The following is a 19,162-nucleotide window of genomic DNA, read 5'->3' as shown; positions in this document are numbered from 1 at the left end:
TGCTAGTTCTATCTTGCCTTTATGAGTCCTTACAGTTCTAAAACTATATGGTTCTAACCAAGATAATATGATTCCATGTCCTTTGCTTTAGCTTATAGACCATATGCATAAGGCTAAGACTGCATAGGGGAATTCTTTTCACATGGAAAGATCTATATACCAAAATAATTCATGTTAGAAAAGGAATCCTTCCTCACATTGCCTGTGATTTCCTGAAAACCTATTAAACCCATGAACCCAGACTGTTACCACGTTAATTGTACCTAAGATAATGTTTTTCTTCATCTCTCCAGAGAATTCACCTAGTATTTCAGAATCAGGCTGCATGGATCATCTTCATCATTTTCTGCAGATCTTTATATTCTTAGTGTAACAACATTCTGGTGTGGCCAATGTTAACATCGAGGAGTCCCAGAGCCTCTCCTGTTCTCTCACGAAGCGGAATTACTATGTGGGTTTCCCCACAAACAGAGGCCAAAACAACTTCTGAACTGTCTATACACTTAAAAAGGAAATCTCTGAAACCAAACCCAAATAAGCACAAGGACATTAAACATCATCCTGTTCACAGTGCTCCACCCAAACATAAAGAATTACTCTCTCTTGCGTCCACCTCACTCCCACCAACCCTTTAATCTTTGTTTCCATTTCATTTGCTTAGAAGGCCATACCCCTTGATTTAATATGGCTCTGCCCTTCAGCTCAACTCAGCTGGATATTTCTCTGCTCAAACATCCCTTCAGCAGAGAAGCCTTCCTTACCGCCCAGTCTAAAGTAGAAGTGTCCAAGTCAATCTGCATTTCCATGTCCTGCTTCATTGTCTTTAGCATATACTTATATGGAAGTGTTCAGTTTTTTCTTTACTTATTGCCCAAACAATATTTGTCAGCTGAATACCAGAAGGAGTAAGGAGTGTGTTAGGTCAGGTTTCCTAGAAGCAGATCCTGACAAGGATGCTTATGCAAGTAATAGAATGAGGGTGTGTTCTCTGGAGAAACCTGAGAGGGACCAAGGGAAGCAGGATAGAGAAAGGGGAGAAGCTAAGTAGGAATGTAATTTCAGGTGAAGTTTAGCCTCAGCCTGAACCTAAAGGGGAGGTCTGGCAGGCCCATTGTCCTGCTATAAGGCAGGGGAGGGGTCTTTGCACCCTTGTATTAGTTAATTATTGGTTGTAAGCTGCTTTGATGTGTGGTGGCAGTCCTGGAGTAGGAGAGTGTTCATTGTAACCCTAAGGTACCTCTGGTGAGGGTCCAATTCCTTAAGGGCCCACCTTCAAAGAAAGTTACATTGTGAAGTATTGTTACCTGCAGTGGTACCTACAGCAGCTGGCAAAAGACATGCTGAGGGTCTGGGGAGGGCATCTACAATATTTGCTTTAGTGAGACACTGAGATTTTCACGAAAATGTAGTGCCTACTTCTTTCTCTAGTGAGGCATAGACACATCTCTTTTTATCTCTTTTTCCCCATACTGGGATACCACCCCTTTGATTTTTTTTTTGTATTAAATTCTTTTATTGGTACATTGTAGGTATACAACACAATTACATTTCTCATGGGGAATTGTACCTTTATATAATACATCTTGGTTCTTATTTTTTCCCCATTCCTAGCCCTCCCTTCACGCCCTCCACCCTTCCCTATTTACAAAGACTTTATTTCCATTTTTTCCATTTCTCATCATTTTTTCCTTTCCCTTCTTTCCTTTCCCCTGTGCCTCCCACTACCCCTACCCCTTTGGACCTTTTCTTCCTATTTTACATTATCGATTATTCATTCTAATCATTGGTACATTTTAAGTATACAATATAATGACATTCATCATTGGAAATTTGCACCTTTACATAGTCTCTCTCGGTTCTTGTTTTTCACCTTTGCCCAGCACTCCCTTCAACCCCTCCGGTCCTCCCTATTTACAAAAATTTTGTTTCTATTTTTCCATTTTCTCATATTAATCCCATTCTCTTCTATCCTTTCCCCTAGCCCTCCCACTTCCTTCCCCTTTGTCCCTTTTCTTCCTATTTCACATTACCTATCATACATTTAGTCCTTATTTACACTTTCAGTTTCTTACACCAGAGAAACTATTCGGTATTTACACATGTGTGTCCTATTTATTTCACTTAAGAGTATCACCTCAATGTGCATCCACTTAGCTATAAATGTCTCTAATTTCTCATTTTTCATGGCTGAGTAGTACTCCATTTTATAAAAAAAGCACATTTTCTTTATCCAGTCTCCCGTTGATGGGCATTTGGGCTGTTTCCAAGTTTTAGCTATTACAAACTGCGCTTCTATGAACATGGGTGCACATATATCACTGTGGTATGATTCTTTTAATTTTGGGGGGAAGATCCCCAGCAGTGGAATAGTGGGGTCAAATGGGATTTCCAGTCCTAGTTCTTTGAGGTATCTCCATACTGATTTCCACAGTGCTTGCACCAGTCTACACTCCCACCAGCAGTGGAGCAGGGTTTCTCTTTCCCCACAGCCCCACCAGCATTTGTTATTGGTTGATTTCATGATAGCAGCCATTCTTTCTGGAGTGAAGTGGAATCTCAGTGTTGTTTTCATTTGCATCTCTCGAATGACCAGTGACGTTGAATATTTTTTTCATGTATTTATTTGCTATTTCTACTTCTTTGTCTGAGAAATGTCTGTTCATTTCAGCTGCCCATTTTTGGATTGGGTCTTTAAATTTGGGAGGTCTGATCTTTTTAAGTTCTTTATAGATTCGAGATAGTAGACCTTTGTCTGAGGAAGAGCAGGTGAAGATTTTTTCCCACATCGTGGATTGTCTCTTCACACTGCTGGTGGTTTCTCTTGCTGTGCAGAAGCCTTTTAATAAGAAGAGATCCCATTTGTTGATTGTTTGTGCTAGTTCACGGGCAACTGAGGTTTTGTTCATAAAATCTTTTCCTACACCGATGTCTTCAAGGGTTCCACCTAACCTCTGTTCCAGCTGGTTCAAAGTTTCTATTTTAATATTTAGATCTTTAATCCATTTTGATTTTAGTTTAGTGCATGGTGAGAGATACAGGTCTAGTTTTAATCTTTGGCAAGTTGAAGCCCAATTTTTCCAGCACCATTTATTAAAGAGGCTATCTTTCCTCCAGTGAGGGTGTTTGGCTCCTTTGTTGAAGATGAGATGGCTGAGTGTGTCTGGCGTTGTTTCTGCATCTTCTAATCTGTTCCACTGGTCCTCAGGTCTGTTTCTTTGCCAGTACTATGCTGTTTTTATCACAGTAGCTTTGTAGTATAGTTGCAGGTTGGGGATTGTGATACCCCTGCCATGTCTCTATTACCTAGAATTGCTTTTGCTAGTCTGGGTCTCTTCTTGCTCCAAATGAATTTGTGGACTGTTTTCTCGAGGCCTATGAAGTATGCTGCTGGGATCTCAAATGGAATTGCATTAAATCTATATAGCAGTTTTGGAAGTATGACCATTTTCACTATATTAATCCTTCCTACCCAGGAGCAGGGGATGTCTGTCCATTTTCTGATATCATCTTCAATCTCTCTTTTCAGAGTGTCATAGTTTCCAGAGAAGAGGTCTTTGATTTTTTTTTGTTAGGATGATTCCTAGGTATTTCAGTTTTTTGGATGATATTGTGAAAGGAATTATTTGCCCTATTTCTCTCTCAGTGAGTCTGTCATTGGTGTAGAGGAAAGCTATTGATTTTTGTGTGTTGACCTTGTAACCAGCTACTTGACTGAATTTGGTTATTAAGTCTAGAAGACTTTTGGTGGAGTTCTTGGGGTCTTCTATATAGAGTATCATGTCATCTGCAAATAATGACAATTTGACATCTTCATTTCCTATCTTTATCCCTTTTATTTCTTTCTCTTGTCTAATTGCCATGGCTAATGTTTCCAGAACTATATTGAACAAGAGTGGTGATAGTGGACATCCTTGTCTTATTCCTGATTTGAGTGTGAAGGATTTCAGTTTTTGGCCATTTAGTATGATATTGGCTGTTGGTTTTTCATAGATGGCTTCTATCAGTTTGAGGTAGAGACCATCTATTCCAATTTTTTGTAGGGTTTTTATCATAAATGCATGTTGGATTTTGTCAAATGCTTTTTCTGCATCTACGGAGATAACCATATGGTTTTTGTCCTTGGCTCTATTGATATAGTGTATTACATTAATTAATTTTTGTATATTGAACCATCCCTGCATCCCTGGGATAAATCCCACTTGATCAGGGTGTATGATCTTCTTGATGATCTTCTGCATTCTGTTTGCCAGTATCTTATTAAGGATTTTTGCATCTATGTTCATTAGTGAGATTGGCCTATAGTTCTCTTTTTCACTTGGGTCTTTCTCTGCTTTGGGGATCAAGGTGATGCTTGCTTCCAGGAATGAATTTGGGAGTACTGCTTCCCTTTCAATTTCATTGAAGAGTTTAAACAGTAGTGTCAGCAGTTCCTCTCTAAATGTCTTGTAGAATTCAGCAGTGAAGCCATCAGGGCCTGGGCTTTTCTTAGGTGATAAGTTTTTAATTATGTTTTCAATTTCATTGGTTGATATTGGGTTGTTTAGAATTTTTAGGTCTTCTTCATTCAACTTGGTAATTCATATGTATCTAGGAATCTGTCCGTTTCTTCTGTGTTGTCCATCTTATTGGCGTATACGTTCTCGAAGCAGGTATTGATGATCCTCTGGATTTCTGCTGGGTCTGCTGTAGTTTCACCCTTTTCATTCCTAATTAGGATTAATGGATTTGGGCCTTTTCTTTCCTTTTTCTGACAAGGTTGACTAAAGGTTTATCAATTTTGTTGATTCTTTCGAAGAACCAACTCTTGGCTTCATTGATTTTTTGTATCGTTTTCTTAGTCTCCACTGCATTGATTTCTCCTCTGATCTTTATAATTTCTTCCCTTGTATGAGCTTTGGGGTTGTCCTGCTCTTCTTTTTCTAGAAGCTTGAGGTTCAGCATCAGGTTGTTTAATTGGGCTCGTTCTGTTTTCCTAATATGCATATTCACTGCTATGAATTTCCCTCGTAAGACTGCTTTCATTGTGTCCCATAGATTCCGATATGTTGTATTGTCATTGTCATTTAATTGAAGGAACTGTCTGATTTCTTCTTTAATTTCCTCTGTGACCCATTGGTTATTCAGAAGTGTGTTGTTCAGTTTCCATGTGTTTATGAAATTTTTTGAGTTTCTTTTGCTATGGATCTCCAATTTCATTGCACTATGGTCTGATAATATACAGGGGGTAACTTCAATTCCTTTGCACTTACTTAAACATGTTCTATGTGTGAGTATGTGGTCTATTTCGGAGAATGACCCATGTGCAGCTGAGAAGAATGTGTATTCTGATTTTGTGGGGTGGAAGACTCTGTAAACATCTGTTAAGTTCATTTGTTCAAGAGTTTGATTGAGTTCTAGTATTTCATTACTTATTTTTAGTGTAGTTGATCTATCTATTTGTGACAGTGGGGTGTTGAGGTCCCCCACTACAATTGTATTAGTGCATATATGACTTTTCATGTCCGTTAGTATTTGTTTTATATAGTTGGGCACACTAGTGCTTGGTGCATAGATATTTATGATTGTCATCTCTTCCTCTTGGATTCTTCCCTTTACAAGGATGTAGTGTCCTTCATCTCTCTTAATTAGTGTTGTTTTGAAATCTACTTGATCTGCCAAGAGGATAGCTACTCCTGCTTTTTTTCGGGTTCCTGTTGCATGCAGTATTGTTTTCCACCCTTTAACTTTCAGTCTATGAGTTTCCTTTTGAATTAAGTGTGTTTCTTGTTTGCAGCATATTGTTGGATTTTGCTTCTTGACCCATTCTGCCAGTCTATTTCTTTTGACTGGTGAATTGAGACCATTAACGTTGATGGTTATAACTGAAACGTATTGACTTATCATTGCCATGACTTTTTCTTTTTGTTGGGTTCTCCCCCTTTACATTTAATTTCTTGTCATGCCAGATGGGTTCATTCTGCTTTGCTTCCTGGGGTTGTGATCCTCAATGTCTGTTCCTAGGGTATTGTGTAAAATTCTTTGGAGTGCTGCTTTGGTATTCACGAAGTTCCTAAGGTGCTCTTTGTCTTGAAAGTATCTTATTTCTCCATCCATTTTGAAAGATAGTTTTGCAGGGTCCATTAATCTGGGTTGGAGGCTGTTTTCTTTTAGGGCTTGGAATAGGTCACTCCCAGCTCTTCTTGCCTTGATGGTTTGTGTTGAGAAGTCTGCTGTGATCCTGATGGGCTTTCCTTTGTATGTGATTTGTTTTTTTTCTCTGACTGCTTGGAGAACTTTGTTCTTCTGTTGTGTTTCTGGAATCTTAACAATTATATGCCTATGTGTAGATTTTTTTTTGATCAAGGCTATTTGGAGTCCTATATGCCTCACTTCTCTGTATGTCAAGCTCTTTTCCCCTGCTTGGGAAGTTTTCTGCCATTATTTCTGTGAAGAGATTTTTTATGTCATCTGCACTGTCTCCTGTTTCTTCATTGAGCCCAATCAGTCTTATGTTATTTTTTTTTGCATCATCTAGCAGCTGCTGGATTGATTTCTCATGTTCCCTTATAATTTTGAAGCAATTTTTCTTTTCCTGGTCACTAATTGCAATCTTATCTTCTATATCTGAAATTCTGTCCTCACACTGGCTCATTCTGCTGTGTAGACTTTCAATGGAGTTTTTCATGTCCTGGAAATCTATTTACATCTGTTTTATGGATTCCATTTGTTTCTTATGTTGGGATTCCATCATGTTCCTCAGCTCCTCTCTAGATTTATTAATCATGTCTTGCACTAAGGGCACAATTTCTCCTGTTATCTGAGAAATTATTTCTGATTTCATTTTTTCCAGATCCCCTTTTGTTGCCAGTTCAGTGGTTCCAGGTGGTTGAGTATCAGAGGGTTCCATCTCATTTCCCTTTGGGGTTGCTGTAGGTGATCTGGAAGTCTGGTTTTGAGACTTATTTATGTGTTTTCTCATTTCGACTGGGACGGGGTCTGTTAGCGCCTGCACCGATTACCTCCTCTGAGCTGGGTGAGGTGGGACAGGGGCCGGGAGCAGCGGGAGGGATGGTGGCCGGGAAACCCCTTCCTCTGGACTAGGAGCAGTGGGATGGTGGCTCAGAAGCCCCTCCCTCTGGGCCGGGTGTGATGGGAGGGATGGTGGCCCGGAAGCCCCTTCCTCTGGGCCAGGAGCAGCGGGAGAGAAGGTGGCCCAAAAGCCCTTTCCTCTGGGCTGGCAGCAGCGGGAGGGATGGTGACCGGGAAGCCCCTTCCTCTGGACCAGGAGCAGTGGGACCACGGCTCAGAAGCCCCTACCTCTGGGCCGGGAGCACCGGGACTCAGTACCTTGGTCTGGTGGTCTGGTGGTCTGGTGTCCTCTGCGCCTTGGTAATGTGGAATCAGGTGGCTGCCTGTCTGCAGCGGGGTCATTCGGTGTCTTCCGCGTGACTCACGACCTCGGTAGGGCGTGCACAGACCTGCCTGTCTGCAGCGGGCTGATTCGGCGTGTTCCGCGGGACTGGGGACCTCGGTAGGGTGTGGGCAGACCTGCCTGTCTGCAGTAGGGTGATTCGGCGTCTTCCTCATGACTCAGGACCTTGGTAGGGCGTGCAGAGACCTGCCTGTCTGCCTCAGGCTGGTCTTGAACTCACTATGTAGCCCAGGCTGGTCTTGAACTTGCAGCAATTCTCCTGCCTCAGCCTCCCAAGTGCTGGGAATTACAGGCATGCACCACCACACCTGGCTATTTTCCAATTTAAAAACTATAGCCATACTTTTAGCATGAAGTGGTACCACTAGTATAAAGTGATATCTGATAGTTTTAGTATAATCAATGTTTGTTTTTTAACTATGTTTGTGTCATCAGAGTAGTGGGAAACTTGAAGCCAAGTAGCTACCACAACTTAAATAGGAACATTCTTATATTTTACCTTTCTTCATAGATTCTTTTTCCATGCCATGCTTGTATGTGTATAAGAGTTTATCAACTTCCTCCAGATCCAGGAAGCCTGAGCCATCACTGTCCCACTTCTGTAAGAGGGCTTTTAAGAGAAGTTCCTGTCGTATTTGGAAAGCATTTTGTCTAACCTAGGATAGAAACAGGATAACAAGGCACAGGAGTCATGATGTTCATTATGCTAGCTGGCAGCCTGTGTTTACTTTTTAAAAGCCTGGTATATTTTATAAAAACTACTTTACTTTGGGCTTAACCATGATTTTAATGAAAAATTTTAACCCCTTATAAATGTTATTTCCTTGTTTCACTTCTAGACCAAAACCAAAACCAAAAACCAAACCAAACCAGGAATTGTCTGCACTGGACTAAAACACACTAGATTGGGAAGGGTACTAATCTTTTTTTTTTTTGGTACCAGGGATTGAGCTCAGGACCTTGTGCTTGTGAGGCAGGCACAGTGCCACTGAGCTAAATCCCCAGCCTGGGGGCCTGGGTACTAACCTTCTTAAGAATTCTTTTTTAATCCCTCCCTCATTAATAAAAAATGTGATAAACACATAAGATGCTCTCCCTGGTTTTTTAGGGGATGTGTTTTGTAGTAAAGGGGAATGAATGACAGTGTTCAAACAATGAAAAGTGGTTATGCTAAAAAATTTCTTTTTAATATTTAGCATTGACTGAACTTGACATAGATTTTATTTACCTTTTAGATTTTTTTCATTAGATGAATTCTATTAATTAGATTGCAACTGAATTAATATCTGGATAAATTTAGATTCAAAAAGAAAATAAAAAATAAATATGTACCTTTTGGCTAAGTGGGTGAACCTGCAGTTGAGGAGGCGAAAAGGATATCAACCCTAGAATATTAGCCTGAGAAGACTCATAAGATTGACGTGATTACAGAATAAGCTTGGTGAAACTAATTCTCATTTCATATGTGAGAGGATTAGTTGTTTGTATAAGTTAATGTGTATGTATTTATCTATCACCCAAGAAAGTATTATATTCTTAGGGAAATATGTGCTGCCTAGGTGCCTGTAAATAAAAATACATAATCAAGCCATAATCATATCCCTGTGAATTTGCATGTGTAAATACACTCACACATCAGACACATGCATCTTTGCACATACACATATCTACTTAAATTTTAGAGGGAAAACAAAGCTGTATGATAAACCACCTCCTGCCAGGAACAATCATGTTATCATTAGGGAAATGAGTTCTCTGGAGTGTGACCTTTCAATATTTGCCAATAAAACAAGATATTTAATGTTTGTGCTTGTTGAAATACAGTAGTAAGTTTGGTTGTGCGCTTTTAAAATAAGAGCCACATTAGGAGCAACTGAGGTTGAGAGAATGACCTAATTAGTGACCTCACCTGTTTAATTGATAAATATTACCCACCTGTTCTAAGGCATTCATTTTTCTCTTCTTTTGTTTCAACATAGCCTCTCTTAAAAAAAGAGGTGAGGGTCTCACTGGCACTTAAGGGGCATCTTCACCAACAAATGTCTCTAGGAGTTGCACAAACTGGAGCAGATCGAAGGAAATTCCATTGAAGGCACTCCTACCTTTTACTTCTTTATAAGACTGAATATTTCTGATAATTGAGTGTAATTCTGTGAAGCAGGAAACAGATACCAAGCAGTAAAAGGAACAATTCTAATCTTAGAGAAAACAAATGATACCTATTGTAACAGACATTTGCTATTGTTTTGATGTGTTTTGTTCTGGTGCTAAGGATTGGATTCTGGGCCTTGCACATGTTAAGCATGTACTTTACCACTGAGCTAGACCACCAGCCCCAACATCTACCATTTTTGCCTATCAGCAATATATGCTTCCTTCATGAGGGAAGCATCTGTCTTTTCTCCTTTGGGAAAATATCTTTCCTCTACTGTTAGTTCAGAGGAGTTAGGTGGTACTAAGCCACCTCATCCTTGCTCCATAGATGTGTGATACAGGTTTAACCATTAATTTATGTTTAACAGGAATGTAACCTATGATAGGCCAATGAATATTAGCTCCAGAACTTTTAGGTGAACTCTTAGGGGAGAATTACTCTTTGATTCTCTGATTGCTGAATTAGTAGGATGTAAGCTTAGAGATCCTCTTGTGATCATTTTTGGTCATAAAATGGAGAAAACTGCCTAAAATTGAAAGTGACAGAAAAGAACAGAGCTGGAGGAAGAGAGTATGCTTGGTGCTCTTGGATCCTTGGTATGTTATGGCTTGTTATGGCTTGTATCTAGATGTTGCTCAAAGCCTCATGCACGCATAGGTCAGGCTTTTTGGAGCTGGCTAGGTCTGGGGCATGTGATACTGGAATTAAGGGTGTGTGGTACAAAATTAGTCCACTGATTGGAATTAGCATAGTTCTAGGTGTGGATAATGGAAGTCCCACCATGAGTGTGGGTGATCAATCAATAGGGTTATAACCTAGATGGAATATAAAGGGAGAGAGGTGGCAGGCTTGCTGTTGCTACTTGGTGCCTTCTGCTTGCCTTGGCATGGACTGTTTCTCCTCTGCAATTCCTTTTTGCCATGCTGCCCTGCCTTGGAGCCAGCCAATTATGGTCTGAAACTTCTACAAACTGTGAACTGAAATAAACCTTTCTCCCTTTAACTCTGGGTGTTGGGTATTTTGTCTCAGCAGCAAGAAAAGTAACTAACACAATCCTGTTGTGCCTGAAGCCAGCTACACTCTGGATTTCTTAGTTGCATAAATTAGCCAACACTCCTCCTGAGAGTGTGGGCTAATGTATTTGTCTTGAAGCTTAATGTTACAACATGAAGCATATTTCCTAAAATGTCAGTCCCAGTTACTTATGACTGATTTACTCATTGATTCACTCATTCATGCCTTTATGCCTTCTATATCAGATTTGGTATAACTTAAAAATGATTACCCATGCAATTTTTAAAAAATAACAAGGCAAGCTCTGCACAGTGGTACATGCTTATAATCATTGCTACTCAGGAGGCTGAGGCAGGAGGATTGGATGTTTGAGGGCAGCCTGGGCAACTTAGTGAGATCCTGTCTGAAAATTTAAAAAAATACAAAAGTTCAGGGATATAGCTCAATTGTTGAGCTCTAGCATGTGTGAAGACCTAGGTTCCCCGCATATTATAAAGGTAAGAAAAGAAAAATAGAGCAAAGCTTGATCAATGCTATACATTGTCACCAGAATATTTTAAACATATGAAGTTTGTTATTTGGGTATTTTATTTCCTTTTGTAGTGCTAGGGATAAAACCTACATCCTCATGCATGCTAAAACTTTGTTATTTAACCCAGGCCAAAATGAAAAAAATTTCAAATAAGAATAACCTTGATCTAATTAGTTCTACTACTGGTTGATATGAAAGGGAAAATGATAAAATAGCATTTTAGTAAAATATGAGTAGTATTTGGAACAGCTGTAGTTAAATACATGGCTTAACTGAAAGCTAAATGCTGTTCTTTTCTCTGTTGCATAGACCTTGCTTTACAAGTCTTCAAAAACAAGATAGATTCTCAATTGTCTCATAGGGTTAGATATGAACCTATTAAGAAGAGAAATAGCTGGAGTGATTTTTATTGAGTTATATCTGATTTCCTTTGTATGCTTGGATCATACATTCCAAGCAATTGTAGCGTTGGGCTGGGGATTTAGCTCAGTGGTTCCGGCGCCTGCCTTCCAAGGGCAAGGTCCCGAGTTCGATCCCCGGTACCAAAAAAAAAACAAAACCCACAAAGCAATTGTAGGGTCATGTAATGGTTTTAAAATAATATACTAAAGGGCTGGGGATTTAGCTCAGTGGTTTTGCCACCTGCTGAGCAAGCACAAGGACCCAAGTTTGATCCTCAGTATCAAAAAAAAAAAAAAAAAAACTAAACCAGGTGTGGTGGTTCACACCTATAATTTCAGTACTCAGGAGACTGCACCAGGAGGATCACTGTGAGTTCGAGGTCAGCCTGGGCTAAATAATGAGTTCAAGACCACCATGAACTACATAGTGAGACCCTGTCCCCCAAAAAAGTATACTAATGCTATAAATTTTAAAGTAGAAGAGCATTAATCAATAGTACCTGTCATTACCAATAGCATACCACCACCAAAAATATCCATCTTGAATGTATTTGGATCCGTCAACTCTCAGAGACAAAATAACATAAGGATCTCATTGTGTCTTAGCAAAATCCAGTCTTTATCATGTGGTACCATGGTAAATTAAAATCATTTATTGTACTTTCATCTATGCTTCCTAGTTTTATTATTAATATGTACCTGTGAACCTGAAGTTACCATAGATTAAGTTTGCTTGCTCCTCATCTCCAAATTTGACATACTTCATCCTCTAGTTACAAGACAAAAATTCACCTATAAAAAGTACATTTTATACAATAGCCAATTTAACCTCACTTTCACAATATTTCTGTTCTAGGGTATAAAATGAAAGGAAGATTAAATGAAGAGTTACCTGACCATGACTTTCCTTCTCTCTGGGGGGACTTGGGTTCACAGGATTTGTCTTTCTGAACATCTTTTCTTGCCATTTCTAAAAGCCACAAAATAAAATGCTTGTGAATTGAACATTATATGTTCTGTAAGGTATCCTATTAACAAATGAAATACCTTATCTATAGAACACCAAAAACCCTAAGTACTTCCCTATATGTATTGTATCATAATTGACCTCAATGAAATCACTTAATAATGTTAATTGTTGAGATCAGCTCTGTGGCAAAAGCTGTTTGTTGTAACCCAATTAGGTCACAAAAAAGAGGGATACCTTTCCCAGCCTAACAGTAAGGTATCACTGTATGTATACCTAAATTCTGACCAATGAGATATGAATAATTATCTGAAATGTAGTATTTTCTGTCTGAAATATGACTTTCAGAAACTCTTCTAGAATATATACCCTTTAACTAACTGAAAAAAACAGGGCCCATTTTACAGTTGAAGTAAAAGAAAATTTTAAAAATGGTTTCTAATATCAGACACATATTTAAAGCAAAAGGCTTTCCTCTGCCTTTTCAAAGCACATACACATTGAACATTATTAGATTTCCCCCTTATTTTTTTTTGTTAAATTCTTTGTTTGGTACATTGGTACAACACAATTACATTTCTCATTAGGAATTGTACCTTTACATAATGCATCTTGGCTCTCATTTTTTCCCCATTCCTAGCCCTCCCTTCACGCCCTCCACCCTTCCCTATTTACAAAGACTTTATTTCCATTTTTTCCATTTCTCATAATTTTTCCTTTCCCTTCTTTCCTTTCCTCTGCCCCTCCCACTACCCCTACCCCTCTGGACCTTTTCTTCCTATTTTGCCTTACCGATTATTCATTCTAATAATTGGTACATTTTAGGTATACAATATAATGACATTCATCATTGGAAATTTGCACCTTTACATAATCTCTCTTGGTTCTTATTTTTCACCCTTGCCCAGCCCTCCCTTCAACCCCTCCAGCCCTCCCTATTTACAAAAATTTTGTTCCTATTTTTCCATTTTCTAATTAATCCCATTCCCTTGTACCCTTTCCCCTAGCCCTCCCACTTTCTTCCCCTTTGCCCCTTTTCTTCCTATTTCACATTACCTATTATACATTTTAGTCCTTATTTACACTTTCAGTTTCTCACACCAGAGAAACTATTTGGTATTTATACATGTGTGTCCTATTTATTTCACTTAAGAGTATCACCTCAATGTGCATCCATTAGCTATAAATGTCTCTAATTTCTCATTTTTCATGGCTGAGTAGTACTCCATTTTATAAAAAAAACCACATTTTCTTTATCCAGTCTCCAGTTGATGGGCATTTGGGCTGTTTCTAAGTTTTAGCTATCACAAACTGTGCTGCTATGAACATGGGTGCACATATATCGCTGTGGTATGATTCTTTTAATTCTTTGGGGAAGCTCCCCAGCAGTGGAATAGCTGGGTCAAATGGGACTTCCAGTCCTAGTTCTTTGAGGTATCTCCATACTGATTTCCACAGTGGTCGCACCAGTCTACACTCCCACCAGCAGTGGAGCAGTGTTCCTCTTTCCTCACAGCCCCACCACCATTTGTTACTGGTTGATTTTATGATAGCAGCCATTCTTTCTGGAGTGAGGTGGAATCTCAGCATTGTTTTCATTTGTATCTCTCGAATGACCAGTGATGTTGAACATTTTTTCATGTATTTATTTGCTATTTCTACTTCTTTATCTGAGAAATGTCTGTTCATTTCAGATGCCCATTTTCAGATTGTGTCTTTAAATTTGGGAGGTCTGATCTTTTTAAGTTCTTTATAGATTCGAGATAGTAGACCTTTGTCTGAGGAAGAGCAGGTGAAGATTTTATCCCACATTGTGGGTTGTCTCTTCACACTGTTGGTGGTTTCTCTTGCTGTGCAGAAGATTTTAAAAAGAAGAGACTCCACTTGTTGATTGTTTGTGCTAGTTCACGCGTAACTGAGGTTTTGTTTATGAAATCTTTTCCTACACTGATATCTTCAAGAGTTCTACCTAACTTCTGTTCCAACTGGTTCAGAGTTTCTATTTTAATATTTAGATCTTTAATCCATTTTGATTTTAGTTTAGTGCATGGTGAGAGATACAGGTCTAGTTTTAATCTTTGGCAAGTTGAAACCCAATTTTTCCAGCACCATTTATTAAACAGGCTATCTTTCCTCCAGTGAGGGTGTTTGGCTCCTTTGTTGAAGATGAGATGGCTGAGTGTGTCTGGCATTGTTTCTGCATCTTCTAATCTGTTCCACTGGTCCTCAGGTCTGTTTCTTTGCCAGTACCATGCTGTTTTTATCACAGTAGCTTTGTAGTATAGTTGCAGGTTGGGGATTGTGATACCCTCTGCCATGTCTCTGTTACCTAGAATTGCTTTTGCTAGTCTGGGTCTCTTCTTGTTCAAATGAATTTTTAGATTGTATTCTCAAAGTCCATGAAGTATGCTGCTGGGATCTCAATTGGAATTGCATTGAATCTATATAGCAGTTTTGGAAGTATGGCACTTTCACTATATTAATCCTTCCTACCCAGGAGCAGGGGATGTCTGTCCATTTTCTGATATCATCTTCAATCTCTCTTTTCAGAGTGCCATAGTTTTCAGAGAAGAGGTCTTTGATTTCTTTCGTTAGGATGATTCCTAGGTATTTCAGTTTTTTGGATGCTATTGTGAAAGGAATTATTTGCCCTATTTCTCTCTCAGTGAGTCTGTCATTGGTGTAGAGGAAAGCTATTGATTTTTGTGTGTTGACCTTGTATCCACCTACTTAACTGAATTTGTTTAAATCTAGAAGACTTTTGGTGGAGTTCTTGGGGTCTTCTATATACAGTATCATGTCATCTGCAAATAATGACAATTTGACTTCTTCATTTCCTATCTTTATTCCTTTTATTTCTTTCTCTTGTTTAATTGCCATGGCTAATGTTTCCAGAACTATATTGAACAAGAGTGGTGATAGTGGACATCCTTGTCTTGTTCCTAATTTTAGTGTGAAGGATTTCCATTTTTGACCATTTAGTATGATATTGGCTGTTGGTTATTCATAGATGGCTTTTATCAGTTTGAGGTAGAGACCATCTATTCCAATTTTTTGTAGGGTTTTTATCATAAATGCATGTTGGATTTTGTCAAATGCTTTTTCTGCATCTATGGAGATAATCATATGGTTTTTGTCCTTGGCTCTATTGATATAGTGTATTACATTGATTGATTTGTGTATGTTGAACCATCCCTGCATCTCTGGGATGAATCTCACTTGATTAGGGTGTATGATCTGCTTGATGATCTTCTGCATTCTATTTGCCAGTATCTTATTAAGGATTTTTGCATCTATGTTCATTAGTGAGATTGGCCTATAGTTCTCCTTTTCGGTTGGGTCTTTCTCTGCTTTAGAGATCAAGGTGATGCTTGCTTCCAGGAATGAATTTGGGAGTACTGCTTCCCTTTCGATTTCATTGAAGAGTTTAAACAGTAGTGGCAGCAGTTCCTCTCTAAATGTCTTGTAGAATTCAGCAGTGAAGCCATCAGGGCCCGGGCTTTTCTTAGTTGGTAAGTTTTTAATTATGTTTTTAATTTCATTGGTTGATATTGGGTTGTTTAGAATTTTTAGGTCTTCTTCATTCAACTTTGGTAATTCATATGTATCTGGGAATCTGTCCATTTCTTCTGAGTTGTCCATCTTATTGGCGTATACGTTCTCAAAGTAGGTATTGATGATCCTCTGGATTTCTGCTGGGTCTGTTGTGATTTCGCCCTTTTCATTCCTAATTGCATGGATTTGGGCCTTTTCTTTCCTTTTTCTGACAAGGTTGACTAAAGGTTTATCAATTTTGTTGATTCTTTCGAAGAACCAACTCTTGGCTTCATTGATTTTTTGTATCATTCTCTTAGTCTCCATTGCATTGATTTCTCCTCTGATCTTTATAATTTCCTCCCTTGTATGAGCTTTGGGGTTGTCTTGCTCTTCTTTTTCTAGAAGCTTGAGGTTCAGCAACAGGTTGTATAATTGGGCTCGTTCTGTTTTCCTAATATGCGTATTCACTGCTATGAATTTCCCTCGTAAGGCTGCTTTCATTGTGTCCCATAGATCCCGATATGTTGTATTGTCATTGTCATTTAATTGAAGGAACTGTCTGATTTCTTCTTTAATTTCCTCTGTGACCCATTGGTTATTCAGAAGTGTGTTGTTCAATTTCCACGTGTTTATGAAATTTTTTGAGTTTCTTTTGCTATGGATCTCCAATTTCATCGCACTATGGTCTGATAATATACAGGGGATAACTTCAATTCCTTTGCACTTACTTAAACATGTTCTATGTGTGAGTATGTGGTCTATTTCGGAGAATGACCCATGTGCAGCCGAGAAGAATGTATATTCTGATTTTGTGGGGTGGAAGACTCTGTAAACATCTGTTCAGTTCATTTGTTCAAGAGTTTGATTGAGTTCTCGTATTTCATTACTTATTTTTAGTGTAGTTGATCTATCTATTTGTGACAGTGGGGTGTTGAGGTCCCCCACTACAATTGTATTAGTGCATATATGACTTTTCATGTCTGTTAGTATTTGTTTTATATAGTTGGGCACACTAGTGTTTGGTGCATAGATATTTATGATTGTCATCTCTTCCTCTTGGATTCTTCCCTTTACAAGGATGTAGTGTCCTTCTTCATCTCTCTTAATCAGTGTTGGTTTGAAATCTACTTGATCTGCCAAGAGGATAGCTACTCCTGCTTTTTTTCGGGTTCCTGTTGCATGCAGTATTGTTTTCCACCCTTTAACTTTCAGTCTATGAGTTTCATTTTTAATTGTGTTTCTTGTATGCAACATATTGTTGGATTTTGCTTCTTGACCCATTCTGCCAGTCTATTTCTTTTGATTGGTGAATTGAGACCATTAACATTGATGGTTATAACTGAAATGTATTGACTTATCATTGCCATGACTTTTTCTTTTTGTTGGGTTCTCCTCCTTTACATTTAATTTCTTGTCATGCCAGATGGGTTCATTCTGCTTTGCTTCCTGAGGTTGTGCTTCCTGAGGTTGTGATCCTCAATGTCTGTTCCTAGGATATTGTGTAAAATCTTTTGGAGTGCTGGTTTGGTATTCACAAAGTTCCTAAGGTGCTCTTTGTCATGAAAGTATCTTATTTCTCCATCAATTTTGAAAGATAATTTTGCAGGGTCCATCAATCTGGGTTGGAGGCTGTTTTCTTATAGGGCTTAGAATATGTCACTCCAAGCTCTTCTTGCCTTGATGGTTTGTGTTGAGAAGTCTGCTGTGATTCTGATGGGCTTTCCTTTGTATGTGATTTGTTTTTTTTCTCTGACTGCTTGGAGAACTTTGTTCTTCTGTTGTGTTTCTGGAATCTTAACAATTATATGCCTATGTGTAGTTCTTTTTGATCAAGGCTATTTGGAGTCCTGTATGCCTCACTTCTCTGTATGTCAAGTTCTTTTCCCCTGCTTGGGAAGTTTTCTGCCATTACTTCTGTGAAGAGTTTTTTTGCCGTGGATTTAGCTCAGTGGTTCTGGCAACTGCCTCACAAGCTGAGGACCCGAGTTTGATCCCCAGTACCAAAAAAAAAAAGAGTTTTTTTAATGTTTTCTGCACCTCTCCTGTTTCTTCATTGACTCCAATCAGTCTTATGTTATTCTTCTTTGCATCGTCTAGCAGCTGCTGGATTGATTTCTTGTGTTCCCTTATAATTTTGAAGCAATTTTTCTTTTCCTGGTCATTAATTGCAATCTTATCTTCTATGTCTGAAATTCTGTCCTCACATTGGGTCATTCTGCTGTGTAGACTTTTTTTTTTTTTTTTGGTACCAGGGATCAAACTCGGGTCCTTGTGCTTGTGCAGCCGGCGGCGAAACCACTGAGCTAAATCCCTGGCCCTGTGTAGACTTTCAATGGAGTTTTTCATCTCCTGGAAATCTATTTGCATCTGTTTTATGGATTCCATTTGTTTCCTATGTTGGGATTCCATCATGTTACTCAGCTCCTCTCTAGATTTATTAATCATGTCTTGCATTAGGAGCACAATTTCTCCTGTTAGGTGAGAAATTATTTCTGATTTCATTTTTTCCAGATTCCCTTTTGTTACCAGTTCAGTGGGTCCAGGTGGTTGAGTATCAGAGTGTTCCATCTCATTTCCCTTTGGAGTTGCTGTAGGTGATCTGGAAGTCTGGTTTTGAGATTTATTTACGTGTTTTCTCATTTCGACTCTGGGAGTGGGGGGGGTGTGCTATCACCTCCTCTGAGCTGGGAGAGGTCGGATAGGGGCCGGGAGTGGCAGTAGGGATGGTGGCCAAGAAGCTGCTTCCTCTGGGCCGGGAGCGGTGGGACAGAAGGCGGCCCAAAAGCCCTTTCCTCTGGGCTGAGAGCAGCGGGAGGGATGGTGGCCGGGAAGTCCCTTCCTCTGGACCAGGGGCAGTCAGATTTCCCCCTTATTAATAGGCTTCTACTAAATGAAATTCTAGATAAACTGACAATAGAGACATTTTGGTTTGCATTTAATTTAGGTTTCAAGTCTAGACTCATGTTGGGTACCAAAATACGTCTGATATGCTAAAAATGGTTGCAATTTTAATGAGTATTTTCTGAAAAGACTTTAAAAACTACTCCACGAAACAGGAAGAGGAGAACTGAATTACTATCTGAAAGATGATCTTTTCTACTTGATGTGGGAACTTCCTCTTGCAGCTCAGAACCCATGAATAGCT

At 39.0% G+C, this 19,162-nt stretch overlaps 1 protein-coding gene across 1 annotated transcript in view; it reads right to left on the bottom strand.

Annotated features, from left to right (window-relative positions):
* The window catches only part of Efcab5 (EF-hand calcium binding domain 5), a 151,186-nt gene that overhangs the window by 19,172 nt on the left and 112,852 nt on the right, over positions 1–19,162 (bottom strand). Inside the window, 7 exon segments of the mRNA XM_087192040.1 lie at positions 264–318; positions 320–555; positions 7,911–8,067; positions 9,347–9,367; positions 9,369–9,436; positions 9,439–9,561; positions 12,213–12,305. Of these exon segments, the coding sequence (XP_087048166.1) occupies positions 264–318; positions 320–555; positions 7,911–8,067; positions 9,347–9,367; positions 9,369–9,436; positions 9,439–9,561; positions 12,213–12,305 (753 nt within the window).

Source organism: Heterocephalus glaber, unplaced genomic scaffold (genome assembly GCF_053883595.1).
Source record: "Heterocephalus glaber isolate CG9 unplaced genomic scaffold, H.glaber_assembly_v1.0 deba00001564, whole genome shotgun sequence".
Lineage (NCBI taxonomy): Eukaryota > Metazoa > Chordata > Mammalia > Rodentia > Bathyergidae > Heterocephalus > Heterocephalus glaber.
Note: the sequence above shows the minus strand (reverse complement) of the source record. Positions and strands in the feature narration are given on the sequence as shown.